Below are 13,911 nucleotides of genomic sequence, written 5' to 3'. Positions count from 1 at the left end.
TTATGCCTTAGAATTTCTTTTCTTTCTTTTTTCAGTAGATGGAAGAATGATATTCGTGGTCTTGGTCAGAACTTTTTATCTCTTTTCCTTTAACGCTTTTCCTTTTTTTAATATCTTTTCCTTTCTGATACTTTAGAAGGGTTGACATCCAATAGACATCAGGTGCTTAATGCACTTAAGACATAGATATCCAGACACCTACAGAATGCCATCATCTGTTTTCATAGGTAAGGGCAGTTACAAAGGAAGTGCTCAGATTAGTGTTAGGTTGTAAATGGAAGGAATTGAAGGCATTTGGAGTGTGTTAGTCATACAGATTTGGGCAGGGCACACAAGAGCTCCGAACCCCACCTGCCAAATAAAGAGCTTACTTTATTATTTAGGCTAGCAGTATGGAACACTGGTGTCTGTGTCATACTAGCGTCATGGACTTTAAGATGGGAGAGAGAAAAAAGCAAAACATAAATGTGGAGAGACTGGGTGAGGGGATTATATGCCCTGGATTTGGATCCTTTAGCTTGCCCACTTAAAGTATGACTGGGTTCACGTTATTTAATTTCTCTGCACCCAAGTTTTTACATTTGTAAAATGGAGAGAACATTGTGCCTGGTACTTAGTGGGCACTCATTTAATATTTGCTGAATAAATAAAATGAGCAGGTAAAGTACTTGGCATAATCTCTGGCACACAATAGATACTTAAGACATTTTACTGACACCTTCACTATAATTATGAGAATATCTTTTCAGAAGAATGATGGAGCATTGGGAGAGAGTAGGTATTTATGGAGTGAATTGCTTGTACTGATGTTCACTTGTCTGTCTACCTATGTCCTTGTGGAAGTTTGTGGCTTTATGGTCTCTTCAGGTAGAAGACGTGCTTTCTCCATGATTTGAAGATTCCTTATGTTTGAAATTTTATTCCTTGCAGAATTTATTTATCAAACAATATGTGCAATCAAAATTGTTTTTTAATCTTCAATTAATTTTTAATATATATGTACTACAACCAAGATATCCATAACACCTCAAGACAATCCTATCACTTAAAAATCCTAATTCTGTGTAAGTGTGCTTTCTTTTTAGATTGCTTTAGCAGATTTTAATTTTTGTATTTCCTACTTCTGCACCAAAAATGTCACCTATAAAATATAAAACTATTTTCTTACTAGCAATTACTATTTGTAGATTTTCCTTTAAGTTTTTATTTTTTCTTTTTTAATCCATTGTAGTTTTCAGTAGAAACAGTGCTAGTTTTTGTTGTTAGTCTGCTAATTTCAGCGTTTCACAGCAGAATCAACAGATTCAGTCTTTTACCCTCCCTAAAGGTAATACCTGGCTTTCTTCCTGGGTTTCATGCCCCATTGTGTATTCTCTTTTTACATTTTTTTTTTAAATAAAGAAAGCTTATAGTTAATAATAAGGAAAAACAAAAAATAGAAACTACTGAAGTATAAAATAGAAAATAAATATATCCTGTAAACCTCTGCATTCCTGTTTCTCAGAGGCAACCGTTGTTAATAATTTCTTCTTTTTTTTTTCATTTATTTTAATTTTTTTAGTTTTCAAAGCCTTCTTCAACAAGTAGTTACAGGACAGATCCCAGAGTTTGTCATGGGCTACCATATGATGCGCTCAGATTTTTCCTTCTAGCTCCTCTGAATATAGGAGGCTAGAAGGCATAAATATTTTTTTATCATCACAATCGAATTTTTTTCATTTTGTGAAAATTAACGTATATACAAAAAAGCAAATAAATTTCAAAGCACAGCACAACAGTGAGTAATAGAACAGATCTCGGAGTTTCGTATGGGTTTCAATTCCACGATTTCAGGTTTTTACTTCTAACTGCTCTAAGATACTGAAGACTAAAATAAATTTCAATTTAATGATTCAGCAACAGTATTAGTTTTTAAAATCCTACCTTCTCTGTATAACTCCACCATCACCTTTGATCTTTCATATCCCATTCTTTAGGGGTATTTGGGCTATGGCCATGTTAATAGATTCTTTAAGAAAAAAATGGCAGAATATTCAATGTATGTAAAACATATTCTTAAAAGATAATTGCATACATTTTACTTAATAGTCTGTAAGGGAATTTTTAAAGACCCCCCTTTTTTTCCCTGCAAGAATTGAGAAGAGTTTGGCTGAAAAATATGGCTTATAAAACTGGAGGTGTTGAATAAGAGAAGATGTATTGGTACATTCTCAAGGAAAGTAATAATTCTTTGCCAGAAGAAATTGTAGATGACAAAGTAAACCACTTAGAAATGAATCCTTCAGTAGTATTTTTCTAACTAAAACCATAACATTTCAAAGTGAAATCAGGTTTTTTGAAAGGAAATGAGAGTCTATCAGGTAGTTACATCTAGAAGTAAAATGCTTTTTAGAAAATATGCCATAAAACTGTTACTTAGAATACACATTTCGTTAGATTTAAAACTCCTTTAAGGTACTTGTCAAAAACACTGAAGTTTTATATAATGAACAAATTGGGAAGTGAAGTTGACCTGGGAAAGTAAGACGTGAATTATTTCATAGACATAAATAATCATGTCTATGAATAGGAGGACATATACCTCTATGTTCTTTAGATTGAAGGAAACAGGATTCTTAATCTAGAGTTGTGTAACTATGGATCATTTTTCTGTTTTTTTGCACTTTAGAATAAAATTAGTGCTTTTATATTCTGCCGGTAATATGTTTTTCTTTCCTCTTACAGCTGGGAATGGAAGAAGAAGATGTGATTGAAGTATATCAGGAACAAACAGGCGGTCATTCAACGGTTTAGAGATTCTTTAATTTTTTTTTTCTTTTCCCTTACTCCTTTTTTATTTTTAAAAATAGTTCTTTTGTAATGTGGTGTTCAAAACAGAATTGAAAACTGGCACCCCATCTCTTTAAAACATCTGGTATTTTGAATTCTAGTGCTCAATATTCATTATTGTTTGTTTTCATTGTGCTGATTTTGGTGATCAAGACTCAGCCCCCTTCATATTGCCCTCTCCTTTTAAAAAAATTACATATGTGCACAGAGAGGTCACCTTTTCCAGGACTGTGCGTTTTCAGGCTGTGGTGATAAATAAGATCGACCAATGAGAGTGTTCATAATGACTTTCCAATTGGCCCTGAGGTTCTAGCATGTGATTGCTTCACTCCTGGACTATGACTTTCAGTGGGAGATGGAACTTTTCAGAGAACTGAACTGTGGAAAAATGACCTTTCCTTAATTTGAATCTACTTTTAAAATCTGAAGGTCTGGACCAGAAGATGAGGAATATCCAGTTGGAGTCAAGGTGACAAATATGGTGGGAGTAATGACCAACTCCAAAGATGGTTTCACTGAAGAGACAAGGCATTTTAAGATTATAAACAATCTTGTCAGAAGATCCCAGAAAAGTTCTAATTTTCACTAACAGTTAATAAAGTTATTCATGCAGAATATACATGCAGAATATACAACAGAGCACTGCTCTTTTTGATTTTATTTGTACTTTTTGGCCTGGGATTTGGGTTTTAAATGGACATTGTCTGTACCAGCTTCACTAAAATAAACAAAATATTTGTAAAAACCGTACTAATGTTCATTTTATTTGTAATTGTATAGTATAGAAAGAAAAAAGGCCTAAAACATACGGTTTTCTCGCATAATACTGGGAAATATTGTTTGTATGTGGTACCCATAATTTTTTTCTTCAGTACTGTACAGTGATAGCATTAATAACTTTAAAGCACTGAAAGTTACTGAAGTGCCTTCTGGATTAAGAATTTAATTAAGGTCACAATATCTTCGTAACTACTTAGTGTCCTATTTTTTAAAAACTTGATATTCCTGTATGGTGCATATATATATGACTCAGTTACCCAATCATGTTGAATAAATGGGGATGCCAAAAATTCTTAACTGGTTTATATTGATAATTTCGTTTCTCTCTAACAATTTATAAAGTGTTCTCTGCTTAGTTAATGTTTAGTGTATTAAATACTGTTTATATTTTCCATTTTATTTCTTTATATCTTAGATACCTAAACTATGTAAAATTAAAATGCCAAATTAGTTTGTTCTTATCAGAAGGCTTAAGTTTTCCTTTTAACTCTTTAAGGAATCACAGAATTCACTATATCTGTGCATACACATGAATCAATTTCATATTATCCCAAATATTATCCCAAATATTTTGTCATCTGACTAATTGAGCAAATAAAACCTATCTAAGGATTTTATAAATTGTTATAGTTGACATACCCTACTCAAGTCAGCTGTTGAAAACTGATTGACTTCACCTTACAGATTCCTATATCTGACTGACCCTGACTGAAGTTTTTTGTATCATACATTGTATAGACTAGGCAAATGAGAGCTTTTAAAGTTAGGCTGTCACCTGACATTTATCATTACAAATAGGCTAGGACTTAGGCCTGTTTTTAGAAAATTCTCATGACTTGCATATCTGTCAAGACTAACAAACCTGATTGGCTACTTGAGCTAACCAGAAGCGTGCATGTGTAGTCAGGTATCTTAATTTTGTTTGCCTCTTTAAATTTCTGAAAGTTCTCAGCAATTAGGTAGTGAATCTTGGCTACTAGGCAACTGGAGTCTTCTAAAGCAATTGCACTCTGCTGTGATTAACTTCAAATTTTGCTTATCTGATATGCTTAGTGCTGATAAAACAGGCATTCATAGCAACAGTTGAATAGAATATCAGGTTTGGAAGGAACATTTAGTTTAGCCACTCTTCCCTGGTGCTTGACTGCAGCATCCTGAATTTGTATAAGAAGGGAGAAAAAGTCAATAATGGTAATTTCCTCCACAACGATGTTTTCCTTGAGTGTGCTTTCTTCTGTTCTTGGTTGAATTATTTGAATTTTCTTATCTGATTAAATATTACTGAATGAATTGATGAAATGAGTGGACGTGCAAGCATGGTCAACAAGCTTAAGAAAAAGTTTGTGAAATTCAAGTTCATTACAGTTGATATTCAGTATTTTGGCCATTTTATTTCTATTTAATTTTACATGAAGCAAGGAATTAATGCATCAAATCTAAACAAGTCTGACGCAGCAATACATAATCCAAATTAAGCTCAACTTCTGGGTTGTAGAGGTGAAGTTCCTGTTAAAGTAAATACTTTACAATCATTAATGAAATTTGGAAGGGTATTACCTGTAAATATTAAACTTTTCAGTTATTTAAGGCCAAAATAAATTTGAATAAATTCAGCTTCTGATACAACTTGTTTTTAACATACTTTTGGCATATACCTTGTTTGCTAAAACTCTTTCTTATTCTTTAAGTACCTTCATTCTAGGACAAGTCCTTTGTTGAAAGATTTATTAGATATTAAAGAGACAAAGGCAAATTATTTCCCTGACAGTTAATCTTCCTGATACAGAGTTAGTGTGATTTTTTTAAAAGGGAAATTTTATCCATGGCCAGTTCTTCAAAGTGCAGTTAGGAGCAAAACCTCAAGATTTGTTAATTTTCAGGGCTTTAGAACAGTACTTTCAATAGAACTTTTTCTGATGATGGAAATGTTCTGTGTGTTATCCAATATGGTATAGTAGTATTCACATATACTGTAGTAGTCCCTTATGGCTATTGAGCACTTGAAATGTGGCTAATGTGACTGAAGAACTGAAACTTAAATAGCCACATGAATCTAGTGGCTACCATGTTCGTCAGTGCAGCTCTAGAATCTAAACTTTGCGAGTGTGAAAACAGCCTTACAAACAGCTCATTTTACTTACGTGAATATTTATCAAGTGGTTACAAAAATACCTTCTTTTAAATAGACGTGAATATTAGACTCAGGATGAAATGGATGTATGGTTTTGCCCTTTCAGAGGTATTTACAATATTCTTAATAGCAAGCCCCTCTTAGCTAATTTAGAATTATTTTTATTACAGAATTTCTCTTTATCTGTAACTCTGCTCAGACACACACAAACTTACTGAAATGAAACACTTTCACTATTCCAAGACTATGTTAGTGTTTCAAAATGAAATTGTGGACAGTTTTAGGGCACCTAAGTTTCTGGACTTATGTGGATTTAGATGAATAAATAATTTAACTGGGTTTTGGGTGGGAATGGAGGTCCCAGAGTAGAGAAAATCTTAAGTGTAGGTTCAGGCGAACCATGTGAAATGAATTCATTGGGCTCAAGGTAGAGCTTTATTATATAAAAGGAAACTACTCTTTCTTCCACCTCTCAACTTCACCTCCACCCCCAACACACTTACTTTTTAGTTCTCTTCTAGCTTTAAGGCCTGGGTATTTGTAGGAACTGGAAATAAGAGTAGACCCATGCTCTGGAAATATTCTGTGTCCATTGTAGGCCACTGGCTTCTTTAAGTAGCTCTTGATGGAAATGAAGATGTTTCTCCAAAGCAGCTTTTTGCCTAAGGAGACAAGCCAACCCCCAATCTCAATACTGATTAATCAGTCTAGAAATTGTCTTTATAAGCTATTAGAAGAACTTTGGATTTGAACGGTCATCAAATTCAAATGTTGAACGTGCATTTTAGGAATTCATTTGGGACTTGTTCATTTAGGAACTTTACCTGGGAGGTATAGAGTATCATGGGCCTCTTTTTGGAAAAGTCAAAGGACAGGCACAGCTCACAGTCCTTTAACATGTATTGCTGGAAGGGACTCCCTTGTTTTTGAGAAGAGGAACTAGGCCCAGAAATATAAGTACCTGGGCCAAGGTCACACAAATGAGGATGAAGTTTAAGTCAATATACCTAAAGTTCTCTTAGTAGAGAGGCTGCCACTTGTGCATCCCTTTAGTTACTTGGTTTTCTGCTTTCACTTGAACTAACCAAGTCCTATGACTTGGGGTTTTTTTGTGTGTGGAGAGTTGAAACACCAATAGCTTGCTTTTGGTCTCAATTTTTGTATGAACTTAGCCCTATTACTATAATAAATGCAACACATAATTTTGAAATTGAATTGACTTTGCTAGTGTTCCATTTTATAATTCACATAAGAAATTGAAGAAAGTCCAAGGGAGAAACAACACCTCAAGATTGATGGCAAACTTTGAAACAGAATAGTCTGGTCTCTTTTCTGTACCTTAAGACAGACAAGGTCTCCCATGACGTTTACATTCCTGAAGGGGGACTAGATTAGGCTTATAATGTGGAAGATATATTTCAAGGGGAAAAGAGCTTACAATTAAGGTTGGAATCAAGCTGTTTTCTGTTTTTTCCATTTTACCCTTCACTTTTGATAGCACTATAGAACTTAGGAAGGTAAATTGTCACTTTCAAACTTAGGAAGGGAAATTAATGACAAAGCAACTACAGAGGACCCAGTTTTTAAAAGAAGTTGATTGAAACCACATTGCTAAAGAAATTCTATTACTATAAAGATACAAAGATCATTACTATTGTAGAAGAATAAAGGGGTAGATATGCTCTTGGCTTTTGATGACTATTTCTCTTAACATGTTCTTCATGAGGTTTGGTCTTAGCCTACATCTCTGACCTTATCTGCCTCTTTGTTCACTTCATTCCAGCCATGTTGACTGTCTTTTATTTCTCCAATATGCTAGCCTCATTCATCTCTTTTGGGCCTTTGCACTTGCATTTTTACTTGCTGAAATAATTTCTCCCAGATCTTCTTGTAGCTGATTCCTTGTCATTCAGGTCTCACCTTAAATATCTCTTCTGAAAGGTCTTGCCCCGACCGATCAATCAAAAATAAGCTGCCTACGAGCTGATCACATCTACTTTTAAAATGTTTTGCACAGCATTTATTGCCAGCTAAAATATCTCTGTTTAGAGTCTGTCTTGCTAACTGCATTCCTAGAATGTAAATGCCACGGGAGAAGAGACCTTGTCTTGCTTACTCTTGGATTCCCAGTGCCAATCTCAGTGTTTGGCACATAATAGGCACCCAGTAAACACTTATTGACAAAGGCAGTGGGTTCAGAATCAGGGGACTTTACACTGTTTCTAACTCCCTGTTAGCCTTGACAGAGATCCTTCCCCTCTTTGGGACTCTATTTTCTCATCTCTAAACTCCCTACCAACTTCAATATACTACTAATCCACATATATAAGTTCTACTATAAGCCATGAAAGAAGTGATGTCTGCAGCAGAGGAATGTCTATTTTTTAGTTCTTCCAAACCATGCTTTTGGGAAGTGGGAAAACTTGACTTGTCCAAAGGCAGTGCAAGGCAAGTTCTAGCACCAGGCCATCTGCCCCTTGAGCCATCTCCCTGTGGCACCTGTTGCCCAGATAACCTGGTACCTGGCTAGTTCCTGGGCTTGTTTCACGGCTTCCTCCAGAGCTACCCTTGCTGCTTTCTCTTTCTTTTGCCTTGCCTCCTCTGCCTCCAGCTGAGCTTTCTCTTCTGCTTCCTGTTTTTGTCGCTGGTATTGTAGCCGTTCTTCTTCAGCCATTTCCAACAGGCGTTTTTGTTCTTCTGCTAACTGCATTTCCAATTCCTTCTGCCTTTGCTTCTCTGCCTCTTTAAAATAGAAAAGGAGATTGGCTCAGTACGGATCTCAATATGGGAGAAAAATTCTCAGATATATAACTCGCACTGGCTGTGAGAAGTTCTGCAGTTTACCAGCTGGCTGTGACATCATCTGCAAGGATTACTTTGGGAATAATTTACTAATTTAAGAGCCCTTTACCAAGCACCTACTATGTGTGATGCACTATGCAATTAATACAAAACCTTGGGGAAGAATTCTCTAGAGCCTAGTGTGCTCATGGGATGGTATGGCTGGGTTGGGGAAGGGTGTCACATCCAGGACTGGAGAAATTTGGTCATTACTCAGCTGCACTAACCTGTCTCAAGAGCCAGAACCAGGAAGTGTGTTACAGAGTGTCATCTGCTGAAGTTCCTACCTCTTCCTCAAAAGTGAGGCTGGAGAGAGTCTGTGCATAAACACCTGAAATTCTGCCCTAAAGCTGTCCAGAAGTTTGTGATTCTGTTTCCATCAACTGGAGAAGGAAGGAAGGAGCAGGGCTAATTTTTCTAACGTAGGCAGTTCCTGGGCAAAGGGCAAAGGGAGGGGGCAAGGTCCTGGTTCAGTAGATTCCTGAATTGGGTATGGGATCCAAGAATTATTTTCACAAGTGAGTCTTTCTTTTCTTAATCTGATCTGTCTCAATTCACTATAGTCAAACATAGTAATTACTTAGAAAAAATAGCTTATGCATTTACAGTGCTTCACACACTAAAATGTAGGATAGGAATAACTTTGTGGAGATTTAAATGAACATCCCACAGAAGGGAAAAACATTTCTGTCCCAGGTAGATGAGAGATGCAGAGAGCTCAAGAATCCCCTCACCAGCCCTCTTGGTCTCCTCCTCCTGTTTTTTCCTCTGCAGCTCTTGCAGCTTTCTCCGGAATTCTTCCTGCTGCTGTCGGGCTCTCTCTTGGGCCGCTTGCAACTGGAGCCACTGCTTTCTTTCTTCCTCCTCTTGTCTCTGGCGTTCTTCTTCAAGTCTCTGCTTCCTTACACTGAGAAAACATAAAAGATGGTCAGGGAAATGGCAGAAAACATTGGTGCATTCTTGTAAGACAAGCCAAAAGGCATGTCCTTGATGGAGATTTGCCATTTACAGGCTAAACAGCCTACAGGCCAACCAGAGCATCCTATTCAGAGGAGACTTGGTTTTCCAAGGAAAGCCAGTATTGCAGAGCAGAAGCAAGAACACAGTGGGCTTGGAACTAGAAACCTTAAGTTTGAGTACATGGTTCTGTCCTCTGAGGTAGGGGACTTAAATTCTCAGAGCTTCATTTTCCATTCTTATTCAGGCATGCCTCATTTTATTGTGCTTTACTTTATTGCACTTTGCAGATAGTACATTTTTTTTTACAAATTCAAGGGTTGTGGCAACCCTGAACTGAGCAAGTCTAGTGGCACCATTTTTCCAACAACATGCTCACTTTGTGCCTTTGTGTCACTTTTTGGTAATTCTTGCAGTATTTAAAATTTTTTTATTATATATGTTATGATGATCAGTGATCTCTGATATTACTATTGTAATTGATTTGGCGCTGTGTTTAAGACAGTGAACTTAATTGATATGTTATGTGTGTTGTGGCTGCTCCACAACAGGCTGTTCCTTGGTCTCTCTCCCTCTCCTTGGGTCTCCCTATTCCCTGAGATACAATGATATTGAAATTAGGACAGCTAAAGCCCTACAATGACCTCTGAGTGTTCAAATAAAAGAAGAGCCACACATACTTCAGAGAAATCCTTCTTGAAAGGAAAAGTTAATGTGGCAAATTGCTGTTGTCTTATTTTAAGAAATTGCCACAGCCATGCCAGCCTTTAGCAACCACCACCCTAATCAGTCTACATCCACCAACATAGAGACAAGACCCTCTACCAGCAAAAACATGACTCGCTGTAGGCTTTAATGATTGTTAGCCTTTTTTAGCAATGACGTATTTTAAAATTAATGTATCTACACTTTTTTTCAGACATAATGTTACACTTATGTAATCACAATCGGTTATAGTATAGTGTAAACATATCTTTTATATGCACTGGGAAACCAAAAATTTGTGTGACCCACTTTATTACAGCAGTCTGGAACCTAACTCATAATATTCTCTGAGGTATGCCTATACAATGGATTTTGAAACTCTTGCCTCACAAGATTGTTGTGAAGATTAAATTAAGTAATCTAAGGCCTGTGAAAAGGCTTAGCACAATGCTGACCATGTGGCAGGGCCCAACAAACGTTTGTTAGATTTGAATCTCCAAGCCCTCCCAAGAAATTCCCATCAACTTTTATCTTAAATAACCCTATAGTCAAGACATGCTCTAGGATAGTAGAGATGAAGAAAAATGAAACATGCTATTTTACTTTGAGGCATGAGTCTCAGAACCCAACTTTGCCTGAGGAGAGGTCAACCCCTGCCTTTTTCTTCTGCTTCCTAACATCCGTGGAAGTGGAGTCTCTTTTGCCTGACCCACCGGATCTCCTCTATGCGTCTCTGTTGCTCCAGCTCCAGCTCCTCCTTCATCTTCTCTGCCCTCTCCAGCTGTTCCTGCTGGAGCCACCTCTCCTCTTCTTGCTCCCTTCTCTTCCTCTCCACCTCTAGCCTTCTCATCTCGGCCTTCTCTGCTCGCAGCCTGTTCCGGAAAGCTTTTTCCTGCTCCCTCTTAGCCAGGAGGGCCTAAGAAACCAGAGTTAGTGACAGCATTATAATTAAGGGTAAATTTGATTCGGCCATGAGCTTTCCCCAACCCCAGCAATGTGATCAGTAATCAGAGATGGAATAAAAAAGTAAATTCCACAGTCTAACCATAGTCACATAATTTCTAGCAGCACCAGCTTGGGCCTTGGAGTTGGATTTACCTGGATTCAAGTCTTTCTCTTATTAGCTTTGGAATTTGGGAATTAATTTCTCTGGTATCATCTTCCTTATGGGGATGCTGTTCCCAGGGTTAATGGAAATAGTGAATGTGCCAATGTAAATATCCATTCTAGAGTTCTCAATCCTAGCTGCACTTTTGAATTGTCCAAGGAAATTTTAAAAACAACCATTCAGGGCCTCATCCCAGACGAATTGAAAGAGAATCTCTAGGAGACAAGGCCTGGTGGTAGTGGTGGTGGTGGTTGAGGTGCTGATGGGGGTGTTTAAAAAACTTCTCAGATAATTCTAATGTGAAGCCAGGGATGAGAACATGGTTCTAGATAAAAGCTATTTTATCAAGGGCAGTCTTAGATATAGATGTGTTTGTCTCACATGCAATCCTGTACACATTGTCTTTTTCAATGAAGGGTTTTTCTTTGAATATATGTGAAGGGCATCTTAGCATCCTTTGTTCTCCCTAATGCCTCCTCCTCAGTCATAAATATGTCCATGAGGAGAAACTTGAGAGATAGCTCTTCCATGGGAACTCTATATATTCAACTTGGGGTGAAATTCGTTGCTTTTTAGCTTTCGTAGAGGCAGCAGAGTCCAATGGATTGAAGATAAATCTAAGAAATGTTGATGATCTAGTAGGCACAGAAAGTTGTGCCCATAGATTAAAATGTTCATCTCCTGTGCAGAGCAGAATTCCATAATGTAGGCAGCTAGGATGGGGGTGGAAGGATTGAGATAGAGGAAAAATTCCTGAAATCCTTTTGGAAGACCATGGCCTGTAAAGTCAATAAGTAGATAATAATATAAAATAATGACAAGAGCTCTGAATTTGTACTCAAGGACTTGAGTGTAAGTCTTGGTTCTACCACTCAATGGTTGTATAACTTCTGGCAACTGACATTACCTCCTTTGAGCCTTAGTTTCCACATCTGTAAAATGGGGCTAATTATACTAGGCTCACAAGTGTGGTTGTAAAGATTACATGAGATTCAGCAGAGGTCCACCATTTATGCTATGTGTTTTGTGCAGATTTAACATACTGGCTTAGCTGTTGGTGTTTCTAGTATTTAAAGATACTAGATACTTTTATGGGGGTACAATAAGGCCTCTAAATGGAATTCAATACTTTCGTCTCAGTGAAAGAAATAGTGATCTATTCTAAAAGTAGAGGAAAAATTGACGTATTGTTCTCAGAGATGATGTGTTTATATGGTATACTTTTTGTTAATTGCAGGGAAATTCAAGAATAATTTTCCTTATACTCAAGTTTTCTCTAAAATACCTGACATTAGAAGCAAGGACCCTGGAACTATGTGACTTTCACATGCATTGTAAAAGCAGGTGAGCATGTATAAACTGTATGTGGTCCAGCTGGGTGCTGCAGGAGAGGAAATTGGAAAAGGAGGAATTTCCATGGCCTTTGGGTAGCAAGCAATGGTGAAAAGCTCATGAGCTCCAAGGCAAGTCAAAGATATGTGCTTGGTGCTGATGGTCAGTATCCATCTTTCACTGTAACTGTGAGACCTGCACCTCTCACAGATGGGTGCTTTGCCAACTTACGGCAAAGTACCCTCCTTTAAGGGAGTGGGATATTTGCCCTGGCAGTTGAAGAGGCCTCACAGAATGCATCATTTCAGAGGGGCTTTGCCACCCTGTATCTATACTTAGTCTGGCTTCTTAAAAGAGTCAGAAGGTACCAAAACAGAAAAAATAAAACCATTATGTAGTAGAGATGGTTCAGTAACTGCAATATACATAGGGGCAATTTTTCCCACCACTGCAGTTGCACCAGCGAGAACAGAACCCTCTCTGGTTGAGAGGAGAATATCAGCTCCTACCTTGGAAGGGTTCTCATGGTTTCTCTCTCCTTCAAGTTCCATATTTCCAGTGACAGTGACAGTCTGGGTAGGTGATGATCTTTCAGCTACAGAAACTTGGCTGTCCTGGGCATCATATTTGGGAGAAAGCCGAGGATCCTCTTTAATGTAGCTGGAAGGAAAGGAACCTTTATCTGAGGTATCTTCCATTTCCTCAGAGTCGAAGACATCAGGCCCGCTCAGTTCTGCTGTTATCTCTAGATTCTTTTCCTTAGATGTCTTTTTCCTTTTGACTCTTTTTTTTTCTTTGAGAATTAGCTCGGATTTCTGTTTAACCTTTGATTCCTTTGTTTTTCCTGGGGGAGAACAATTGGGGACAGTATGGCTGAAGTAACTAAAGTGATCACTAAGCATCCTCTTTAGTGATTTTAAACTTATTGTGCAATGGAATCACCTGGGATGCAGATTCCTAAACTCTACTCCCAGAATCTGATTTGGCAAGTCTGGGAGGAACTCAAAACTATGCATTTTAATAGGTACCCTTTTCTTCTTATTAGAGAAGTTCTAGGTTTACAGAAAATACATGCAGAAAACATAGAATTCCAATATAAACTCTCCCCTCCCCCCAGTTTTCATTATTTTTATCACCTTGCATTAGTGTTACATCTTTACTACAATTAATGAAAAAATGTTATTGTAATTATACTATTAATATACATAGTCCATAGTTTACATTGGGG

General features: G+C 37.3%; 2 protein-coding genes across 7 annotated transcripts in view; one reads left to right on the top strand and one right to left on the bottom strand.

Moving 5' to 3' along the window:
• SUMO1 (small ubiquitin like modifier 1) overlaps positions 1-12,714 on the top strand; it is a 50,125-nt gene extending 37,411 nt beyond the window's left edge. For 2 of the 3 annotated variants that reach the window (XM_077154730.1, XM_077154729.1), the window contains one exon: positions 2,725-3,579. In XM_077154730.1, the coding sequence (XP_077010845.1) occupies positions 2,725-2,793 (69 nt within the window). In that variant the 3' untranslated portion in view covers positions 2,794-3,579. Of the gene's footprint in view, positions 1-2,724; positions 3,580-12,588 lie in introns of those variants that run through there. The other variant, XM_077154731.1, reaches the window with a different exon arrangement.
• The window catches only part of KIAA2012 (KIAA2012 ortholog), a 140,579-nt gene continuing 129,474 nt past the window's right edge, over positions 2,807-13,911 (bottom strand). For 3 of the 4 annotated variants that reach the window (XM_077154724.1, XM_077154727.1, XM_077154728.1), the window contains 5 exons: positions 13,193-13,527; positions 10,957-11,159; positions 9,316-9,488; positions 8,263-8,482; positions 2,807-6,402 (listed from right to left, as the gene is read on the bottom strand). In XM_077154724.1, the coding sequence (XP_077010839.1) occupies positions 6,264-6,402; positions 8,263-8,482; positions 9,316-9,488; positions 10,957-11,159; positions 13,193-13,527 (1,070 nt within the window). In that variant the 3' untranslated portion in view covers positions 2,807-6,263. The remainder of the gene's footprint in view (positions 6,403-8,262; positions 8,483-9,315; positions 9,489-10,956; positions 11,160-13,192; positions 13,528-13,911) is intronic. The other variant, XM_077154725.1, reaches the window with a different exon arrangement.

The sequence above is a fragment of the Tamandua tetradactyla genome, chromosome 3, assembly GCF_023851605.1.
Source record: "Tamandua tetradactyla isolate mTamTet1 chromosome 3, mTamTet1.pri, whole genome shotgun sequence".
Lineage (NCBI taxonomy): Eukaryota > Metazoa > Chordata > Mammalia > Pilosa > Myrmecophagidae > Tamandua > Tamandua tetradactyla.
Note: the sequence above shows the minus strand (reverse complement) of the source record. Positions and strands in the feature narration are given on the sequence as shown.